The sequence below is a fragment of the Pipra filicauda genome, unplaced genomic scaffold (genome assembly GCF_003945595.2).
Source record: "Pipra filicauda isolate LSUMZ 115617 unplaced genomic scaffold, ASM394559v2 scaffold211_size2331000_pilon, whole genome shotgun sequence".
NCBI classification, from domain to species: domain Eukaryota; kingdom Metazoa; phylum Chordata; class Aves; order Passeriformes; family Pipridae; genus Pipra; species Pipra filicauda.
The window spans coordinates 1,748,150-1,767,540 of record NW_024104323.1 but is presented as its reverse complement, the minus strand read 5'-3'; the positions used below and the strand labels follow the sequence as shown (position 1 = coordinate 1,767,540).

The following is a 19,391-nucleotide window of genomic DNA, read 5'->3' as shown; positions in this document are numbered from 1 at the left end:
GTGTTGTCTTCCCACCCAGGTATTTTCCTCCATTGCATTATTAACTCCAGATATTTGCCATACAGATATTTTAAACACTCTTCAATTAAAAATATGTTTCTTCAAATACCTGACTAAGATAAAGGGAAATTTCTCCACTGTTGCTTTTCTTTTTTTTCATTCACATTGCATCTGGTAATTGCAAACTGAAATTCAAACTCCATCAGATCACCTGCATAGATGCTACTCAAAATTCAGAGATCTGTCCTCAGCCTTCCAGACATATACAAATACTCTATTTTTCACTTATTCCAAAGTTGAAACTTCAATTCATAAAACAGGTTGAGGCCTCAGAAAATCTGCCTAACTCATAATAGTGAGGTCCGTGACCATGTGTATTAATCAGATCTTGACAGCCTTGAAAAATTCCTTTAAAAGCTGCAGTTTTTTAAGGAGAGGCAGCAATTGCCTGAAAAAAATCTCTGAAAAACAGTCTGGAAATGCAGATATTCTGCTATGATGAAAGAAAAATATCTTGTTTTCCCTGTACTAATATGCTTACATTAGTCTGTGTTCTCAACATATTAATCTCAGACCTACAGGCAACCCAATCCAGAATAAAAGTAGTAGAAAGAAAAAGGGCATCCATAGAAAAATATTGGCAATGTGATTTTAAAAGATCATCCTTCAATTGTCTGCAATTTATATTTATCAATACTTTGGCTGGGCTGAGGGAAGTGTTCCCACAAAGAACAAAACACTCGGCGTGGAGCTGAGTGACCTTTCAGGGAGACAGGGAGGGGGGAAGGGTTCCAGAGCTGCCCAGCAATCCCTTTCCTCCTTTTTTAAATGTCATTACAAAGTCTCTCTAGACTTGCAATCCACATTATTAATCTCACAGAAATATTTGGCGGGTCTGTAAGATCAGCTCAGAGTTCTGTCCAGCGTGACACCCTCCCCAAGGTAACGCTGAGAACTGAAACGTGCTCCAGTTCAATCCTCAAATCAACTGGAGGTGAAATTTCCTGTCAGATCATTCCCTCTGCCTGTGAGGGTGTGGGTTTGTGAGGTATTAAATAAATGTACAGTCACTAACCTGCTTTTTTCAGTGGCTCCCATTACCTGGTCTGATGTGGTCACCTAATGGCTGCTGCCAGGAACTGCACTGAAACAGTTCTGGAGACACAGAGCCAAGAAATCACTCTCCTTTTGCAGCCCCATCAGTTAAACAGTAAAACATCAAGGGTTTGTACACAAGAATAAACAGTTTTTATTTCATTTTGTGAAATATTCTCTGTTAAGGAACTTTAGAAATGAGGGAAAAGGTCTGAAACCTCTGTTTTCACTATACTGGGCATTTATGATCATTAAGTAGGATTTTTTTGAGGTTTTTTTTTTTTCTCTTTTTGTTTGTTGAGATGATTTTTTAAAATCACAAACGATTCTTTAAAATTTAGGAAGTCAGACCCTTGCAAGCATCACAAGGAAAAGGAGTATGAATTACAGAATTATACTGCAGGTTTATATTCCTGTTCCTGCCCATAAATAAGAGCAGGAGCTAATAGAGAAGAAAGCAGAACTACTGGGAGGTACAGATTAACCATAATTAGATATCTGTTGTCAGTGAAATTAGATCTTGCATAGTCTGAAATGAAGAAATTCGATTCCTTTCAGCCACTGCCAGTGAGGAATTCCCCTGACCCAAGAAAAATGGACTCCCATCTCCAATGCAGTGACATGGAACAAGAGCCAAGGGGAGAAGAAATGAACTGGATGAATCCTGCATTCCAACAGCACAGAAAGGACATGCAAAGGCATCCTTGGCTCCTGAGTTACACACATGCAGCTCCCTTTCATGATATGTGCTTACATGGAGGAGAATATTACTTTTTTTAATAAATAATTCCAAAACCTTTAAAGAAACAACATAAGAAAAAAAATGCAGATCGGTCTGGCTTTTTTTTCTTTTTTGGTAAAATTAATCAAAACAATTGCAGTCATTACTAAGACACAGATAACTCATGAAAACAAACATGAACACGTTTTTTTTGAATGCCAGGAGATATGCTACCCAAGAAACAATATAATCACTCTGTGTTATCGCAGTACATTTATTTTATAAATATTTTTACGTGTGCTGATGCATGAAGAGAAAGCACAGTTTCGAGGAAGATAGGAAGAGCACGGATCAGGATTTCCTTACCTTATAAGATGGCAAAAAGCAGAGAATTCCTTGGCCAACTGTCTGACAGACTGACAGCAGCAGTGCCCCCACCTCGTCCTGGAACTCGAAGGTCTCCGTGTGCTGGAAGGTGGCACAGAGCTTGCGGCCGCTGGGGCCCGTGCCCACCGTGCCCACCCACACCTGGGGAGGGCACGTGGAGAGGGTTAATGCTCAGCTATGCAGCACAAACTCTATCAACTTACAGCAGGTTCCATCATAAGTTGTAAGTGTGAAGGAATTATTGAGATAGTTCTGAAGAGATTCACTCCAGGGCTTCGATAACTGCTAAGGTGGTGTTCCCAATATATATATCAATAGGACTTTTCCAGGGAAATGTGTGTCTAAATCCAAGGACAGCCTGTTCTGGACATTTCTTTTAAATTACAGAACGGGTTTGTCACCATTTTGCATTGCAAGTTGCTGTTTCATGTAGCATGGGCAGCACTGGAGCTCAGGAGAGTTTACCTGGGAATTCCGAATGACGTGATTCGCCTCCAGCTGGATGGAAAACCTCACACCGAGCTCCGAGGAGAAGGAATCCATGGGAGAGAGAGTCCCAGATGTCAGGACAATTGTTCTAACTTCACTGAGGTCAGAAAAAGCCTAGGTGGGAGAAGAAAACAGAAGGAATCTAGAAAAATCCATACAATCACTATAAGCTCTGTGTTCTCACTCCAGTGAGTCGAGGCCTCCTCACCACAGCAGGGTTCAAGCACCAAAAACTGAGCATGTGGACAAGGGTCTTCTGCCTTGAACTCTTCTTGTGCCTGGGCCGTGCAAAGTAGGAGCTTGTGTCTGAGTCCTCAGGGTGGTTTTCACTCATCCAGGTGTAAGTTTGCTGCAGAGCAACTCTGTAATCGTCTGCAAACCTACACAGAGATGTGGGAGTGTCAGGAAAAACGACAAATGAGCCATCAAATTGTGAGCATTGAGCTCAAAAAAATTAACAAAGTGTTGTTACAACGCATTTATAAGTTAATTATAAATAATTTCAGAAGACAGTGAAACCTTACAATAATTACTAATTTTTAAATAAGGTTTAAATCAGTAATTTTCAGTAACTGCTGGTATTAGCAGTCAAGATATGAAGACAGTCAAATGATAAATGCTACACAGAAAAATATAGCCCATACATATTTCACTTGGCAATAAATCAAGCAAATTTACACCTAACCTTCAAATAAATTTCTTCAATGTTTAATTTATGAAATAAACCCCCAATTTGGTGGTATTTAAATTCTGCCCACTTCAGTAGATTTTTCCAAAGCTTTTCCCCAAATGTTGGCTTTGCTCAGAAGCCAAACACTGTAATTGAGGTGTTCCCAAATGAAAGAGGCAGTTTGGCAAAGCAGCTCAAGGAAAGGCCAGCCCAGAGCTCGGGCTCTGCACTTGCACTGACCTGCTGTTATCTTTGAAGAGACACAGAAGAACCATGAAGAGCCCTTTGAGCACTATTTGTGTGGCTGGGCTCACAATTGGGATCTCAACAAGTTCTTCTCTGCCATGCACAGACATTTTCTCTTCTTTTTCCAGCACAGTCACGAGATGTTTCTGTAAGAGGCAAATTCCACAGTGACAACATTCTAAAATGTCTTCTCAAAAACAAAGTTACAAGAGACAAGACCGTCGGCTCACTGCTTTAAAAGTTCACCTAAGGCACCCAGAAAGCCAGAGAGAAACTGGGAAAAGGAGGGGGCAAAGAGAAAAGAACAATGCCTTTCATTTTTAACAATGCTTTTAATGTATCTGGCTTACACAGAAAGTAGGGATTAACTTGAAAATAGGGTAAAAACATTTCAACAGTCAATAAAAATGCAGCTGGATACAACAGCAAAACTATCACTGGCTCAGTGGTTCAATTGAAATAATTGGATGTGATCAATTATACCCTTTAAAACATCGATTCTCCACAAAGTCCAGCAGCTCCAGTGGATTACTCCTGGTTTTCATCAGGAATCACTTTCAGACAACTTTTCAGCACTAAACTAAGAGATCTTTTTGTATTTCACTTATGTGCACATCTCAAGATGTTTAACAAAACCAGCATTATATACTTTGGTACTCATTTATATGGCACACAACATTACCTGTAAAATGGGAAAAGTAATACCAGTTATTCCCATTTGGTGCAAGAAGGTGAGCATTTCTTTGCCACTCCACACCTTACAGGCACTCTCATACCCTCTCTCTACCAGCTGACCAGAGCTCTCCTGCAGCCAGCTGGAAAAGAGGAAAACCACAGAGAACTTCAGCATTGATTTGAGAGACATTTTGCAAGTACAAACCAAACATCAGAAATTGCATCAGGCTCCTGTGGTGATGACAAATGTTTTTTTACTGCATCCAAGGAGAGAGATTCTGCTTTTCCTTTATTTCTGCTTTTCACTGTTGAACCAACTTCTACAGCTCCTTTAAGTGAGAAGAAAATGTCTCCCTATATGCTCACACTTCATCATCATATAATACCTTTATTACAAAGAAAAAGGATTAAAATATCATTTCCTTGTGATATGTCAGGCTAATTTAAGAAATATTTCTGCTGTGCTTTTATAGCCACTCATCATTGCTCTGCTGAACATTAATTTAGCATCCTTATTAATTGCAGGCTTTCCTAGCAAGAACAAATCTTGAGGCACGAAATGGGCGCTTTTAGTATTTACACAGGGAAGGGAAAGTGGGGCAATAAAAAGTGCATATTTAAACCTACTCACAAGTGGTGGTAACTGGTGCAATTGGAAGATTTGCAGGTATTGGAAAGTGGGGCAATTGGAAGATTTGCAGGTATTGGTAACTGGTGCAATTGGAAGATTTGCAGGTATTGGTAACAATTGGAAGATTTGCAGGTATTGGTAACAATTGGAAGATTTGCACAAGTGGTGCAATTGGAAGATTTGCAGGTATTGGTAACTGCTGCAATTGGAAGATTTGCAGGTATTGGTAACTGCTGCAATTGGAAGATTTGCAGGTATTGGTAACTGCTGCAATTAGGATTAAGCAGAACTATAATTGTATGTACAATGTAAAATGTGACAGGACTTGCTAAAAGCATGATTTAAACATGCAGATCATCTCCTCTGTGGCTAAAATTTTCTGCCTGGCCTCCATCATCCCTGCAGGATGACAAGGCCCTGCCTCTGTCTGGAGGAGCAGCAGGTTCCTGCCTCCCGGGAAATGCCAGCACTGTCTGTTCCATCAGCTCTGAGGAGGCAGCCCAAGGACAGCTGTCACTGCTGCACCAGTTCAAAACATCCACCTGCAAAAGCACTTCATCATTATCAACTAAAGCAGCAAGGTTTAGTGACTGCTTCAGTTCCAGACCTCCTGCCCTGTCACTGCAATTAGCTGAGCCACGGAACAATTAAAATAAAACTCGCCTTTCGTTGGGTTAATGCAAACAAAACCCCTCCAAATGCTGTTGTAACAATCACTTCTTTGGCTGTAACTTGCTTTATTTTATTAAGCAATGGTGATAATAAACACAGGCAGAACATCACCAGGGTAGGGCCCCATTTCCTCAAATGTAACATCCAAAAGACCTGGAACCGAAACTGGGAAAAGGTCACCACGACAGAAATGAAAGGTTTACAATGGATAAAACACTTCAGGAAATGTAAAACTTCTGTTTCCCTGTCATGAACCTCAAACACCAGCACACACTTTTCAAATGGTTATGCTATAAACACAAATACAAACTTAACACAACGGCCTTCCTAATGGCAAAACACCACCAAAAAACCCCACCCAAATTCTCAACTGAATTCCATCCAACACGAAGGCATTTACTTGAAATACCTGTTAAATTATTATTAGAGCAAAGCAGGAAGCACAAATAAAATGAGCTTCATTCCCAGAAAGGCATCAATGGTTTTGAAGTGAAAAATCGGTGTATGCACTATTTCCAGGCAAAGATGTAATGGATGTTACAAACACACCTCTGATTCCAGAAAGTGTGTTTGCTGCTTCCCTCACTACCAGCAAATCCCACTGTTGACACAGCATATTCCACTGAACAAAGTCATTTGTCCTGGTAAATGTGCATCTCATCAGCAAAGTTTGCCAGCTCCACTGGTACATCCTCAAATTCCTCCCAAAGGTCACTCCAGCACCCCCGTGGCACTAAGCCCGTGCTTAAGTGCTTTCTGGAATGAGGGCCCAGGTTCTTTGTAAGCGAAATAAGATTTTTCCTCATTCCCCAAGCATCTGGCAAAGCCATGTCACAACACAGCAGCATTTTACCCATTACTGGCTATTTACACCCCGGCCTCTGCTTTCCAACAACTGCTTTTCATGCTCTTGGCAGATTTGCCAAGACAATCAACCTTAGTTTTCCTGATAAGGTTAAAAAGCTCGAGGCAATCGAATCTCCAGCCATGCTCTTCTTATCTTCTGCTAAAATTTAACATTTGAAAATCGCCAAGGTAGAGAATTAGCTTCTGCACAACAGAAAAAGTCACTTGTCTCTGTGACACATAAACATCAACTCTCAGAAGGAAGAAAGGATGGGAAAAGGGTGAACTACTTGTGCTGTGCTGCAAAGTCAAGTGCACCAGAGTGATGATGTGACAAGCACTGAATCAGAATTCAATTAGCTACAAAGTCACTTGTATCATCATCCACTTTTTTTGATTCCTCCACTTCACCCAAAAGACTTTGCCCTTGACCCCCTCTTTCTTCCTGGGCTTCTGTCCATTTGCTTTTGTTCCATCCCATCCCATAATTTTCAACTCATGTTCATGCCTTCCCCTTCCAAGCAGCTGTTTCACAGGGAAAACAAAGGGTCTGACTGATAAATTCACTTTCAGCCATGAAGAATTCAACAGATTCCAATCTGATTCCAAGAACAGATTCCAACCTGCTCCAAACACTTCCCGTGCAAGGCTCTGAAAGCATTTTATAAATGTGAACCAATTAATGCTTTGACCAAATAATGCTGCTATTTGTCAAATAAGCAAACAGAAGCGTGTGAAATATAAAAATTCACCCCATGCAAAATATTCATCCTGAACCAGGAGGCCATGAAAGCCCCATAAAGATGAGCACACCATTCAAGAGCAGAACACACTTTTCAAACCAGAATTTCAATGCTCCCATTTAAGTAAGACCAGTAGTTTTCTTAACAGATCAACACCCTCTGGATTCCTGAAGTGAACAAAAATCAGATGACTGCACAGGTTGAAGAACACCACTGCATAAATTACACCAGCAAAAGGAACCTAAATGTAATTTAAAAAACTATTAATTGATGCAAAGGAATGAAAGAGTTGCCTTACTTTATCAAAGAGCAGCACACAGCTCTCAGGGGCCCATGATCCTTCTGCCTGATGTTGTTGCTGACCATGAAATCCAGCTCCTCCCGAGCAGCCCTGAGCTGAGCCTCTGTCACCCCGTAGCTCACGGCCTCCCGAGCACAGTCCTCGATGTTATGGGCTTCATCCAAAATCACCACCTGGCCCTTCAGGTTGATCTCCATCTAAAAAAAGAAAATTATTACCTGGTAAAACAGTGAAAGACATGAGGGAGAAACAGCAACTAACATGTTCTGCATCATGGTGCAACAGAAAGTTTTCAGGTTTTGATCCAATTTCCACAACCAAGGGGAAAAAACCCCCAGGAGTTATTTTGTTGATAATATTTTGGACATAAATAGGATCTCAGCTGACCATCACCAATGAACATTACGTTTCTCATTTCTTTTTAACCTCACTTATTGCAATCTTTGTTACAAATATACTCACACTCTCCCTTATCTGCGGGTCCAGGAGATAATTGTAGGGACAAAACACGATGTCTGCCCCCACCATGAGCTCCCTGGCTGCAAAATAAGCACAGGCATGAAGCTTCCTGCCCAGGCTCACCAGGTCCTCGATGTCCCAGGCCTGGTACAGCCCATGGGCAGCCTGCAGGGCGTGGTGCTCACTGAGCTTGTGGACACCGTGGTAGTAAGCACAGGACTTGCCCTGCAAGCAAAGACAGTGGGTACAAGAAATCACGAAATCCAAGGAAGCTCAAATCCCCCAAGTTGTTACATGCATTGGACTATTCCTTGGGAACATTTCTAGCAGCTACTTTTCATGTCAGACAAGAATGAAAAGCACATCATGTCAGGCAAATCCATGTTCCTAAAATGCACCTCAGTAAAGGGCACTTTTCTTCTTCATCTATAAACCCAAAGACAATTTAAGTCCTACTAAAACACTAACCTGCCATAAATACTCATCCTATCATTGTAAGTTTTCCAGTATGGCTACAGCGTATCTACATTTTCTAATGATTAATATCTAAACCAAATTATCAGGAGGCATGTAACCAACACAGTAAAAAATATTCCTCATCCAGCTGTTCAGCTCCCTTAAATTTGACTGTGTTTAATGAATGCTCATTTTCTCAAACTGAAGGACTCACATTTTTTCCTTCCAGCAGTTCTACACACATTTCATTCCTGTTGCTCCCACTGTTGGATACCACTGGGTGGATGCAGGTGTAATCCCTGCTGGACAGGATGGTCATGGGGACAGAGGAATAGGCTGTTCTCTTCAGCTCCCTGGTGATCTGGGCTATTTGCTTGTGAGTCCTTGTTCCAAAAAATATTTTGGGAACAGACAAGCGATCTCCATTTTCCTTCTTCTTTGTGTGACTGGGATCCTTAGTGGGTTCTTTTCCAGAAGAGCAGGAACACTCAGTGCAAGGGCCAGAAGGCTGCAAACCAAGATTTAAAAAAAAAAAAAAAATTAACAAAATCCCACTGGGAGATGAATGTGCTAAATGTGCTTATGGTCTGTTTAGGAAATGCCCTCTGGGATAACTCAATAGTTCAACAGGCTGGCCTATTAAGCTGCAAAATTAAAGTGTTGTGCCTGAAAATCTTAAAAAAACCCTTCTAGCAATCACAACTTTATCATAACCCAATCACAAAGAATTATTAATCCAGTGGAATATTTACACATGTGAATAACACAAACTCCTCACGTTTAAACTGCAGCCAAGGACACTCCTGTGACAGAACAAGAGTCCTGCACCTTCCATGAAGGAAATTTGAGATCAGGCACCCAAATTAAAACACTGAGAACATTTTTCCTCAAAGCAGTAGAAATCCAGACAGTTCAGGGCAATCAGTTTGCAGACTGTGTCACACACTCTCCCTTAGAAACACGTTTGCTGGGCCATTATGCCAAAGGCCATCCAGTAACTAGGAGAATAAAGAAACATGGGGAATAATTCTAAAAAGAACCTAATCCTGTAAAATATTTGTTAGAGGCCATTTTTTTCCCTTCCTGAGAAGCACCAACTTTCATAACATGAAATACTGGGACCATCCCCGTGAAGTTGCAATAATTAATGTGAAAGGACACATGGAAAACCAGGAACTCCTGAGTAACCACGGCCAGGTGAAAAACAGGGAGTTGTTCAAAGTTGCCAAAGAGGTGGTGTTTGCTTTAGTGCAGGTCCCAACGTGTTGCTGCTCGCTCAGATACAATTTGAAGGGGAGGGAGGGATAATCCATTCCAAACAAACCAAGTTCTGCCATGTGTTCCACCCCAGCTCTGGGATGGAGCTGTCTCAGAGCCTCCCCTCCGAGGAGAAGGGAGGTCACGTTACCCTCAGTCCCACTCAGCCTTGTCCACCATTAAATATCACAATGCAGGAGAGAAGGGCTGGAAATGGCACCCCCGGAGCTGCCACTCAGGGGGATAAAAGGTGCACTGATGTGCCAAGGAAACAGGCCCTCAAAGCAGCTAAAGTTACACCCATGCTGGAATTGTTACATTCCCCTCTCAGGTTGCCAGGAACAGCAGGTTTCATTACCCTGTGCTGCCACATTAAATAGCCAGTTCCAAATATCCTGCCTTCTATATTGAATAATTACTTATTCACTGAAAGGATAAAAAGAAGAGTTATGAATGGGGCTCTTGTCACCAGCCAAGCAGGAAACAGCTGACATATGGTATATGTTACATGTGTGCTCACACAGAAAACTCCAGTGCCAATGGGAGCCTGAAATAATAAAAACCACATCAGCACACTAACAATTAATAGAACCCAAGCACTCACTGGGCAGGGCCTTTAACAACAGGCTTATCTTTTAGTTTTTATTCAAGTCAGACGGTGCTTTCAGAGGCAAAAAGAATACACAGAATGCCAAGAGGACACTTTACCACTAATATTCCCCTGCCATTGCTAAGCCTCACCTTCAGTTTGCCAAATAAAAATAACAGAAAAATATTAGGATGAATTAGGCAGCTTTTGCAAAAGTTCTTAGAACAACAGGAAAACGCAGCTTAAATTAATATATACACAAATGGGAACAGAAGGCTCTTCCATGATGGGCTTAAAACACCACATATATTTCTTTTTTATGAAAAGAATTAAAAGTGTTCTCATGGGTAAGGCTTATAAATTAGGGTATTTTACAGGTGGCCTTAAAAGTTTGGCTTAAAAGGTTTGTAGTTGGTGTAACACTGGCATTAAGAAGCACTTTAGCCATTATTCCAGTACTAAAATGTTACCTTTAACTCTGAAAAAAGTTTTATGTCAAGAAAACCCTCCACAATATTGAGAAAGTTGTAAACTGAGGCTGATTTTATAGTAACCAGAAAGAGTATAAAACTGCCTGCAGTAGTCAGAGCAATTCTGAAAGCCACAGACACCATTAGCCACACACATTAATAAATAAAACTTTTTTAGAAGGTTCTTCGTAATGAAGAGAAACTTTAGGAAAACGGTTAAAACACAGTTTAAAAGCTGAGTTCATGTTCTCTGCACGTTTCTCAAGTGTGTCAATTTGCATTTGAATTCTTCAAATAAGTCTTAAAATTTTATAGAAGACAAAGTATTTTAATTCTGTATTTCTACACAAAGAATTTGCTGTGGATATCACACAGCCAAACTAACGTGGGGTTCCTCTCCCATTCCTGTAGCCAAAGGAAGAACTCTCCACCTGAGCAAAGTAACCCCAATTTGGCATTTTCCTTGGCAGTATGGCCTCAAAACACAAATTTTTACCCTCATACCACAGAGATACTGATTGAACTGTAATAAAATTAGAAAATGTTTCAATTTACCTATGAAAAAATTAGGGGGGAAGCTGACTAGAAATAATTCATATTAAGACAAGAGAACTCTACTTTGTAACACCCTCTGGCTTCAGGGCTAAACCTGTTTACAGCTGTTGGAATCTGAAATGGAGATTTTCATTCGGGGGAGAGGAAAAGAAAGATTCTCCTCTGCTTTCTACAGTGGTTAATCAGAAACACTCAGTAACAGATGCTGTTAGAGATCAGATACCAGCCTATATGGACCTTAGGCTAATGCAGCTTGTTTTTACTGCTGTCAGGGGGAGATAAACCAGCCTATCACATCAATATTTATATGGGCAAAACGTGGAAGTCCGATTAAAAAGGGAATAATCGAGTCCCCCGACCTGTCCTGCGTGTAAAATAGAGCTAAACAAACACTGGGGCTGTGATCCCTGAAACACAAAGAGGTAAGAGGAGTTCTTCCTATCTGCATCTCCATTTCCCAGTTACAAAGGCATGTGAATGATGGAGCAGTGAATGCCCCTTGTGTGAAATATGGCACAAGCACGATCTGGGCAGATATCAGCAGGGACATTAGCAGAGCTTTTCAGCCCTCCTTTGGAAGCTCTCAAAGCCCAGCATTCTGCTGCTGCCGCAGCCTCCCGAGCCGAGCACACAAAGCAGCTGTTTATGCTCCCCCAGTCACCAGCAGGTGAACCCGGTTCAATATTTATCACAGGCTTTCACAGATCACTGCTAGCCGAGCAAACGTTTTAATTAAGCTGGAACCCGCTTCAAAGAGCTCATTCAAAACGTCAATCAGCAGAAAAGGGATCAGATACGGTGTCAGGTGAGAGCCTGTAATACAAATCCACAACTTTCTTCAGCCCATCGTGGTAAATTAGCCCGTTCTGGAGTGCAGACCCTGATTGTACCAGGCTGCCAGTCCCCTGGAATGTGTAACAGAAGTCACTCAAGGCCCATTGTGAAGGTTGTAAGCAATATGTTAAACTGCAATGGGCTAGCACATTAAGACAGATTCTTTTCACAGTTGTTTTTTGATACCCCAAGTGTTTGTTACACTACTCTCCATTTACTGTTTACTTTCTTTACCTGCTAGCAATGGGGTTTCCTTAGCCCAGCTGCCCCAGTTTCTCAGGCCATTCTGTGACACAAGGAATCGAGAGAGCACCAGCAGGGGATCATTTCCCACTTCAGCTCACACCAGAACTGCCCTGTCCTGCAAGATTTAACAGCAGGAGGACAGAGATGGACCCCCAGGCAGCTCAGAACAGCCTTGGATTCTCACCCCCAGGATCTACAGGTGTTCTCCTGATGGAGCAACACTGGGCAGCACCTCTGATCCTCTCACAACAACCAGCCCACCTCTCTTTTGGACTAGAAACAGGACTTGACAAGAAACTAAAGTTGCTTGAAGCAGAAGATTAACTCCAGTAACACACAGGGTTGCCTCAGTGCTGAAGGAAATACCATTATTACATTATTGTACCGTCCCAAACACGCAGTTCATTATGATAAGTGCTGAACATACCCCCCTGTTGCCTTTATTTCATGAGCTACACTACAAAAGCATCTCTATACCTGACAGCCCATGCTGTGGGCTCTTCATGTTTTAAACCTCACATATTTATCATCAGTAGTTCTGAGGCACAACTAAGGCCTTTCTGCACCTCTTTCTTGACACCAGGCAGATTTTGAATGTGCTAAAGGAAAAGTTCATCACAGCAAAATAACACTTGATCCTTTCATTCTTAAAAAGAACCTCGAACAGAAATAAAAACCTTCATTTCTTCTTGGGCTAATTCTTTCTAAAGATGCAGCAAACAGTTTGAATAGTATCTAATATATATACTGTCTATCTGCAAAATCAGCCCCATGGAGGGCACATTACAACACACACAGGTGCAGTTCAACTACTAAAACAAAGAGTTTCCTTAGAAAATGAAGAGTTTTCTTACTATTTTCTTAGGTATTTTATTAACAATTAGTTGATCTATATTAAAAGTTTTCAATTTTCTTCACTGCAAGAAATTTCCACAAGTTTTAAATCGAGTTTTCCAGATACCCACAGCAAAGCACCAAAGGAAATTTTACAATCAAGGAAGGAAGAAAGGTCTTTTTATTTGAAAATCAACAGCACACTCTGCTGGCCTTTGGATTCCAAACTATCAGCTGAAGCTCAGCGGCACAAAGCATTTCAAATCCTACTCAAAAAGTCTTCAGAGCTTTCCAAAACTAACAAAAACTACCTCCCATCAAATGACCTGCAACACAGATTCACTTTTGTTAAGAAAATATTTAGCTCCCAGTGTCTTAAAGTAATACCATAGCTTTTGGCTTCCTTTGTGTTTACAAAGGCATGGAATACTGGAAACCAGCTCTGGGTTGCACTGATTAAAACAGCAGCTCATTTAGGACATACAAAGAGCTGCTGGAAGGAGAACTGAAATGCATGTGGAAAGCAAACATAATTCCAAACAGGCACAAAACCCCCTGCACTCAGAAGCTGAGTTACCTACAGAGGGGTATTACCATAAACCAACATCAAATACACTGGAAAGGGTGAATGTTCTTTGTCTTTTGGAAGCAGAAAGGAGATTTCCGTGCTGATGAAAGAAACGAAGGTCAGACCTCATTCCTTTCTTACATTTGTCCCAAACACACAATTTCCTGATTTCCTGGTGTGCTCCCAGATTTTAATAGCAATAAGAACTATTCTGTCCCAGCCCCTGATGAGCTTTCAGGGGAACTGCATCACTCACAAACCTGGCATCTCACCCTCAGCTCTCCTCTGCCTCACGTTTCTTCTTCTCCTGGTTTTACTTCAACAAACATTTATGTAAAATCAGTAAGATTCAAACAGAAAAATGCCCAGCAGAAAGCTGCAGAAACAGCTGCATATTTGCATCTCAAATTCTTATGTGATACTTCTGCTACAGAAGGTGGTAATAAAAAACCAAAACCAAACCACCACCACCCCAAAATGTAAATCTACCACAGTAAAACACAGGACTTTTCTTCTTAACCATGTGCAACATTCATTCATTCCTCATTTTTTGTTATAATATATTGTAATGATCAGGTCCAGCTTTCTCCATGCTATTTTTTTAAAAGCCTAAAAGACACACATGTTAATATTAAATACTGCTTTTCACTATATATGCCTCAAAACAACAAAAAAACCCAACAAAACCTACAAATCCTGATTTCACCTAATTTCCACAGTCCCAGTTGCAATTTCTTCCATAATGTCACCAATCTAATAGAGGCTGGAATATAAAATATAAATTCAAAGCTGCTGTACAACTGCTGTCACACACTGACAGGCTGAATTGCTGGGCCACATTTGGTGCTGTTGGGGAGCCATCAAATATTGTTTTTAATTGCTCCTGAACTCCCCCTCCTGCTGTAAAAGATACTGTTGCATTACTTACCCTTTGGGGAGAACAAGTAGAGGTTTTCACACTTTTTTCAGAGTGAACAGTGAGCTCTCCATTTTTCCTCTGGTGATAAACTTCTAAAGCATCAACCAACTGGACTCCTCTGGCCAAACAGTGGCGTTTTCTGACCTGCTGGGGAAAAAAATCAGTGTATAAATGCCCTGGGCAGGAGGATGTGCTCCCTCTGGCAGGGCTTTGGTTCAGCTCTTTTCCACTGAGGCTGTTTTAGTGACACTGTGCACCCTTAATGTTTGTTAACAGCTCAACCAAACTGAGCCACACAAAAGTCATTAGGGAAAGCTCTCAAGTTTTAATTACAAAAAAATCTGTAATTATTGCTGAGCTCTTCTGCTTTATTTTCTCACTGTTACAAAACTGAGAGAAATTACAGCACTATGAAGAAAAAAGCAGAAAACTTCCACAACAAAACCAAAATATAAATTCAAGCCATACTGATGTAAAAACTTAATCAAAAGTGCTCTGCAGCAATGTAAAAGCTGTTTAAGTGCACAAGTCCTCAGCCATGTGATACCAACAGTGACACAGATGAAAACATAACAGAAATATTGCACTCCACACAGAGATACCAACATCTGACAGGCTAGAAACCAGAACTCTGTATTATTTGAATTTCTAACACTCATTTCCAAGAGCACTTTCAACTCTAGAATGTAATACTTTGGCTTAATATCACAGATCAGCTGGGGATGAATATATTTTGGGGATATTACTTGTTTAAATAGGCAGGATATAGTTTAAGACAGGGTATTATGAACGTTTAAATGCAACAGTGGACTCTTTTGTAATGAGTAACAATAAAAACGAACAGAAACCTGTCAATCTGAACTGTGACATGACTCAATTATTGTCCACACCCTTCTCTGTAGCACTCATTGGTATTTAATAGCTTGGTTTAGCTCCACCTGGATTATTTTACAGCCAATAAACTTTGTTCACCTGCTGCTCTGTTTCTAAAGGACGAATCCTTTTCCTGTCCACTTGAAAATCATCATTCTCACTGTCATGGAGAGATAACTTCTTTTTGGCAGCCAATTTCGAAGCCAGAGTTTCATTTTCCTTACATTCTGTAATTCATCAAAGAAAAAAGGAAGGCATTACATAAGGGCAGCAATTAAAAACCAGATTTTACTTTAAATACACCTGATGTAGGTAACTGTATTGGACATTTCCAGAGCCATTAATCACCACACAGATTTCAGGCAGGGCAGAAATATGTAGTACTCTATTATGAAGGCAAAAAACCACCCCTGGCTAGAAAGGAAAAAAACCTGACAACTCAGGCTACAAATTGTATGTCCAGAACAGATTTTTAGCTGCCTGTGCATGAAGTTACCTGTGTTTGGCAGGGGGCTTCCAGGTTTCATGGAAGTTCCCATTTCACAGTGATTGGAAGGACAGGAAGCCCCAGGATTGACACTTGTTGCAGCCTCGTTGCTCCTGGCCTGGGAATGACAGGTGCAGTGGCACAGGGGGGACGTCTCTGCCTTCCTGTCCTCCTTCTCCCCGGAGCAGCTCAGCAGGGATTTCTCTGGGGGACAGACACAGGCTTTGGCTCTCATTAAAACCACTCAGGGCTCTACAGGACAACCAGACTTGCAGAACAGTGCAGGTGAAAGCTCAGGTACCAGTGGTAAACCTGGTGTCTCTACAAAGCTGCCCAAGTTCCCACCACCCTCTGAAGAACTGCAGTTCTTCAGGCTGTAACCCCCTGCAGGAATCCAAACCTCCTCTCTCCTTCATCCACATCACTGCAACCCACAAGGATTTTCCTCCAAAATTCCAGCAGCCAAATAATTCCCCTATGAGACCTAAATCCCCCTCAGCACTACTGGCCATCCCTGCTTTGTGCTGCCAGTAAGGTGAGATGTGTAATGGTGGGCAAAGACCTGAACTCCAAGGCTGATCAATTAAATTAAAGGCTGATAAACAGTAGCAACTCATTGTTTTGGTATCAAAAATTGTGCAAACAGCCACTGAGACAAACTCACCATGCAGAGACTGCTGCCATGATAATGCAGAGCAAAGTAATGCCAAGCTTTTCCCACTCCCTGTAGGGCTCTCCAGCAAACAGTGCTGCCTGGTATTTAAACCTTTCACAATCTTTAAGGAGAACAACAAGAGCAAAACCAGAATTAAGAGAAAGCAAAGCAGGTGTCTTTAGCTTATCTTAGAAATAACTTCTAAAAATAGGTCAGGACACCTGCTGTCCTGTGACAAGTAGAAAACCAACCCCCACAATCACCTTTAATAATAATAATAACAACCAAACCATTTGTCCCACAGAGAAAAAAAAACATTTTGAAATGGTTAAAACTCCTTAAAAATGTTTACATGTAAGTGCAACAATTCATTTTTAAAAAATCCAAAAAAGTGAAAACTTATTGAAATATTACTCTATTTCATTATTCTGTTTAAGAGACAGATGTTTTATTAAATCATTGTTCCTCAAAGTTATATACATCTTCTCTAATAGCATATCTAGATAAATAACCATATATATTACACAACACACAACTTCTTTCTTAGCATAAATGCTCATAAATCCAAAATGTACCTCAGCATTCCCTAGGCATGCTCCAGATACTGTCCAGCACAGAGAACAGTCAGTTGTTACAACTGAAATTCTCAAGACACTGGAGGCTCTGAATTTAATATTCCAGTTTTTTTAAGTTCTGATAGAGAAACTGGAATTCCAAATAGTGGTAAACACTCTTAGTTTAGGAAATGCCAGTGTAAACTGTACTCACAGCATTCATCATAGCCAGCTGGGAGGGGTAAGCCTTGCAGGGGAAGAGGATCTTCACCCCCCCAATGGTGTATTCTGCCCCCTCAGAAGGCATTGCCACTTCTTCCTCCCCTTTACTTCAGGTTTAGAACTGCAATTAAAAAAAATACTATTAGCAAGTCAATAGTAACAACCAGATAAAGCCTGAAACAATATATAACAACAAATAAAAACATGGAGAAGCAGTTAATCTGGTAATAGTTCAGGACAACAACAGAACTGAAATGCAGGAATTCACACCACACATCAGCAGTTCTGACTTGGTCCTCATCCCAAACAAGAACAACCTGCCACCAGCTAGTGAGTAACATCAGCAATTTAAATAAAACCACGATGAACTGCACACACCAGTTCAGATTCCATCAGCCAGACTGGAGATCGTTGGGATAAAAACTCAAAGCCACAGGGAAAAAGTACTTTAGGATTTTTAGTTACTGAATATCAGCCAGTCTTTCAATTCTGCAGCTCCATCAGCCTGAACTCCAAGACACTGCAAACTCCAAAGACACAAGTGTCAACAGTAGCTTGTACCACCCCTCTTATAACAATGAAAAATAAAACTGGACACTGACTTCAAAAATGTTTAAAACCGAACACTTTTCTTCCCCAAATAACACAGTAATTACTCGGGGGGAAATGGGGTGGCAGTCACTTTACTATTCTGTGATTATTACCTTGAATATCTCTCACTCTGGATAATAAAAGACAATTTCCCTATCGTGCTAAAAAGTTGAAACTAGTGAACTAAAAATACTGAAGAGGCACAGACGGCTTTAGAGAAAAATCACATTTTTTAAACAACACAAGGGTTTTTTTTTCTTCTAGGTTTTCAGCCTTGAGTAATAGAGCACGTTTAAAGTGGCAGATTCCAGGTGATAAATCAACTCACTAACCTGTGTCCTCATCTGACCTTCAATTAAACATACGTATCCAAAACCACCAATATACGGCATGATTCAGCTTCCTCGTCTTGATTCTCCACACGAAAACGCAATCCTAAGAAAAGGAGATTGATGACATGAGTTTGCATCCTAGGAAGGGTGTATGGAAGCATCTCCCCACGAAAAGGCTTTTCCCCCACACATTCGGGGGGGCTCCTCAATGAGGGATAACTCCGAGTTAAGTTTGCCTGTCAGGCGGTGGGAAGCTCGGGGACACCACAGAGCCCCCTCCGTGGAGTGTCAGCTCGGCCGGGAGCGCTCTGGGCGCGCCGAGGCCGCCTCTGAGCGCAGCCTCGCCACCGCCTCGGCCCCGGGCGGAGCGGCTCTGCCTCCTGAGGAAGTGATGCCGCTTCAACCCAGCCCCCAGAGCAGCAGCTGGGCGCTGTTTTCTTGTGTGTACCCAGCTCCGACCCCGCTCCCCTCACGGTCCCCACCAGCGGCCCCGAAGTCTCCTCAGCGCCCTCCGTCCTTCCCGCCTCTGCCCCAGCCAATCAGCTGACAGGAAAGGGCCGCGCGCCCCCAATCGGCGAGCCGCACACTGCGCTGCTCCCGCCTTCCTCCCCTGAGTGCCGGGAGCCAATCGCAGCGCGCCTTGTTGGCTTCCGGGTTGCGCGCGTTGCTAAGCAACCGACTGTTTAGCGGGGGAAAACCGTACTGAGAAATAATAACAATGTATTTTATTGTTTATATTGTATTATAATACATTTTACATTATATTATATGTAACTATATATTTTACATTATTTTATATTATATATAATTATATTTTACATCTATTATTATTATTATTGCTCTTGTTGTATTATTGGCCACTATTATTATTATTATTACTATCTTACTAGGTTTTATTACTATGAGTATTATTACCATTATTGTCATTATCCTTGTTTTCAGTATTATTATTATCATCCTTGTTGTAAGGGCAGTGCACAGAAAACACCCTGGAAATACAGTTGGAAGTAGGGA

General features: G+C 41.3%; 1 protein-coding gene across 5 annotated transcripts in view; it reads right to left on the bottom strand.

Annotated features, from left to right (window-relative positions):
• BRIP1 (BRCA1 interacting protein C-terminal helicase 1) overlaps positions 1 to 18,900 on the bottom strand; it is a 95,883-nt gene extending 76,983 nt beyond the window's left edge. For 3 of the 5 annotated variants that reach the window (XR_005563470.1, XM_027744936.2, XM_039381069.1), the window contains exons 1-15: positions 18,860 to 18,900; positions 18,378 to 18,480; positions 17,447 to 17,575; positions 16,688 to 16,799; positions 16,033 to 16,227; positions 15,636 to 15,763; positions 14,673 to 14,807; positions 8,606 to 8,899; positions 7,939 to 8,160; positions 7,474 to 7,673; positions 4,291 to 4,423; positions 3,603 to 3,754; positions 2,901 to 3,072; positions 2,669 to 2,806; positions 2,183 to 2,344 (exon numbers count right to left, since the gene is read on the bottom strand). Coding sequence is in view for 4 of the 5 variants with exons in the window: in XM_027744936.2 (XP_027600737.1) it covers positions 2,183 to 2,344; positions 2,669 to 2,806; positions 2,901 to 3,072; positions 3,603 to 3,754; positions 4,291 to 4,423; positions 7,474 to 7,673; positions 7,939 to 8,160; positions 8,606 to 8,899; positions 14,673 to 14,807; positions 15,636 to 15,763; positions 16,033 to 16,227; positions 16,688 to 16,799; positions 17,447 to 17,539 (2,136 nt within the window). In the remaining variant the exon portion in view is untranslated. Of the gene's footprint in view, positions 1 to 2,182; positions 2,345 to 2,668; positions 2,807 to 2,900; positions 3,073 to 3,602; positions 3,755 to 4,290; positions 4,424 to 7,473; positions 7,674 to 7,938; positions 8,161 to 8,605; positions 8,900 to 14,672; positions 14,808 to 15,635; positions 15,764 to 16,032; positions 16,228 to 16,687; positions 16,800 to 17,446; positions 17,576 to 18,377; positions 18,589 to 18,859 lie in introns of those variants that run through there. The other 2 variants (XM_039381068.1, XM_039381067.1) reach the window with 2 other exon arrangements.
• Positions 18,901 to 19,391: the final 491 nt, after the last annotated feature.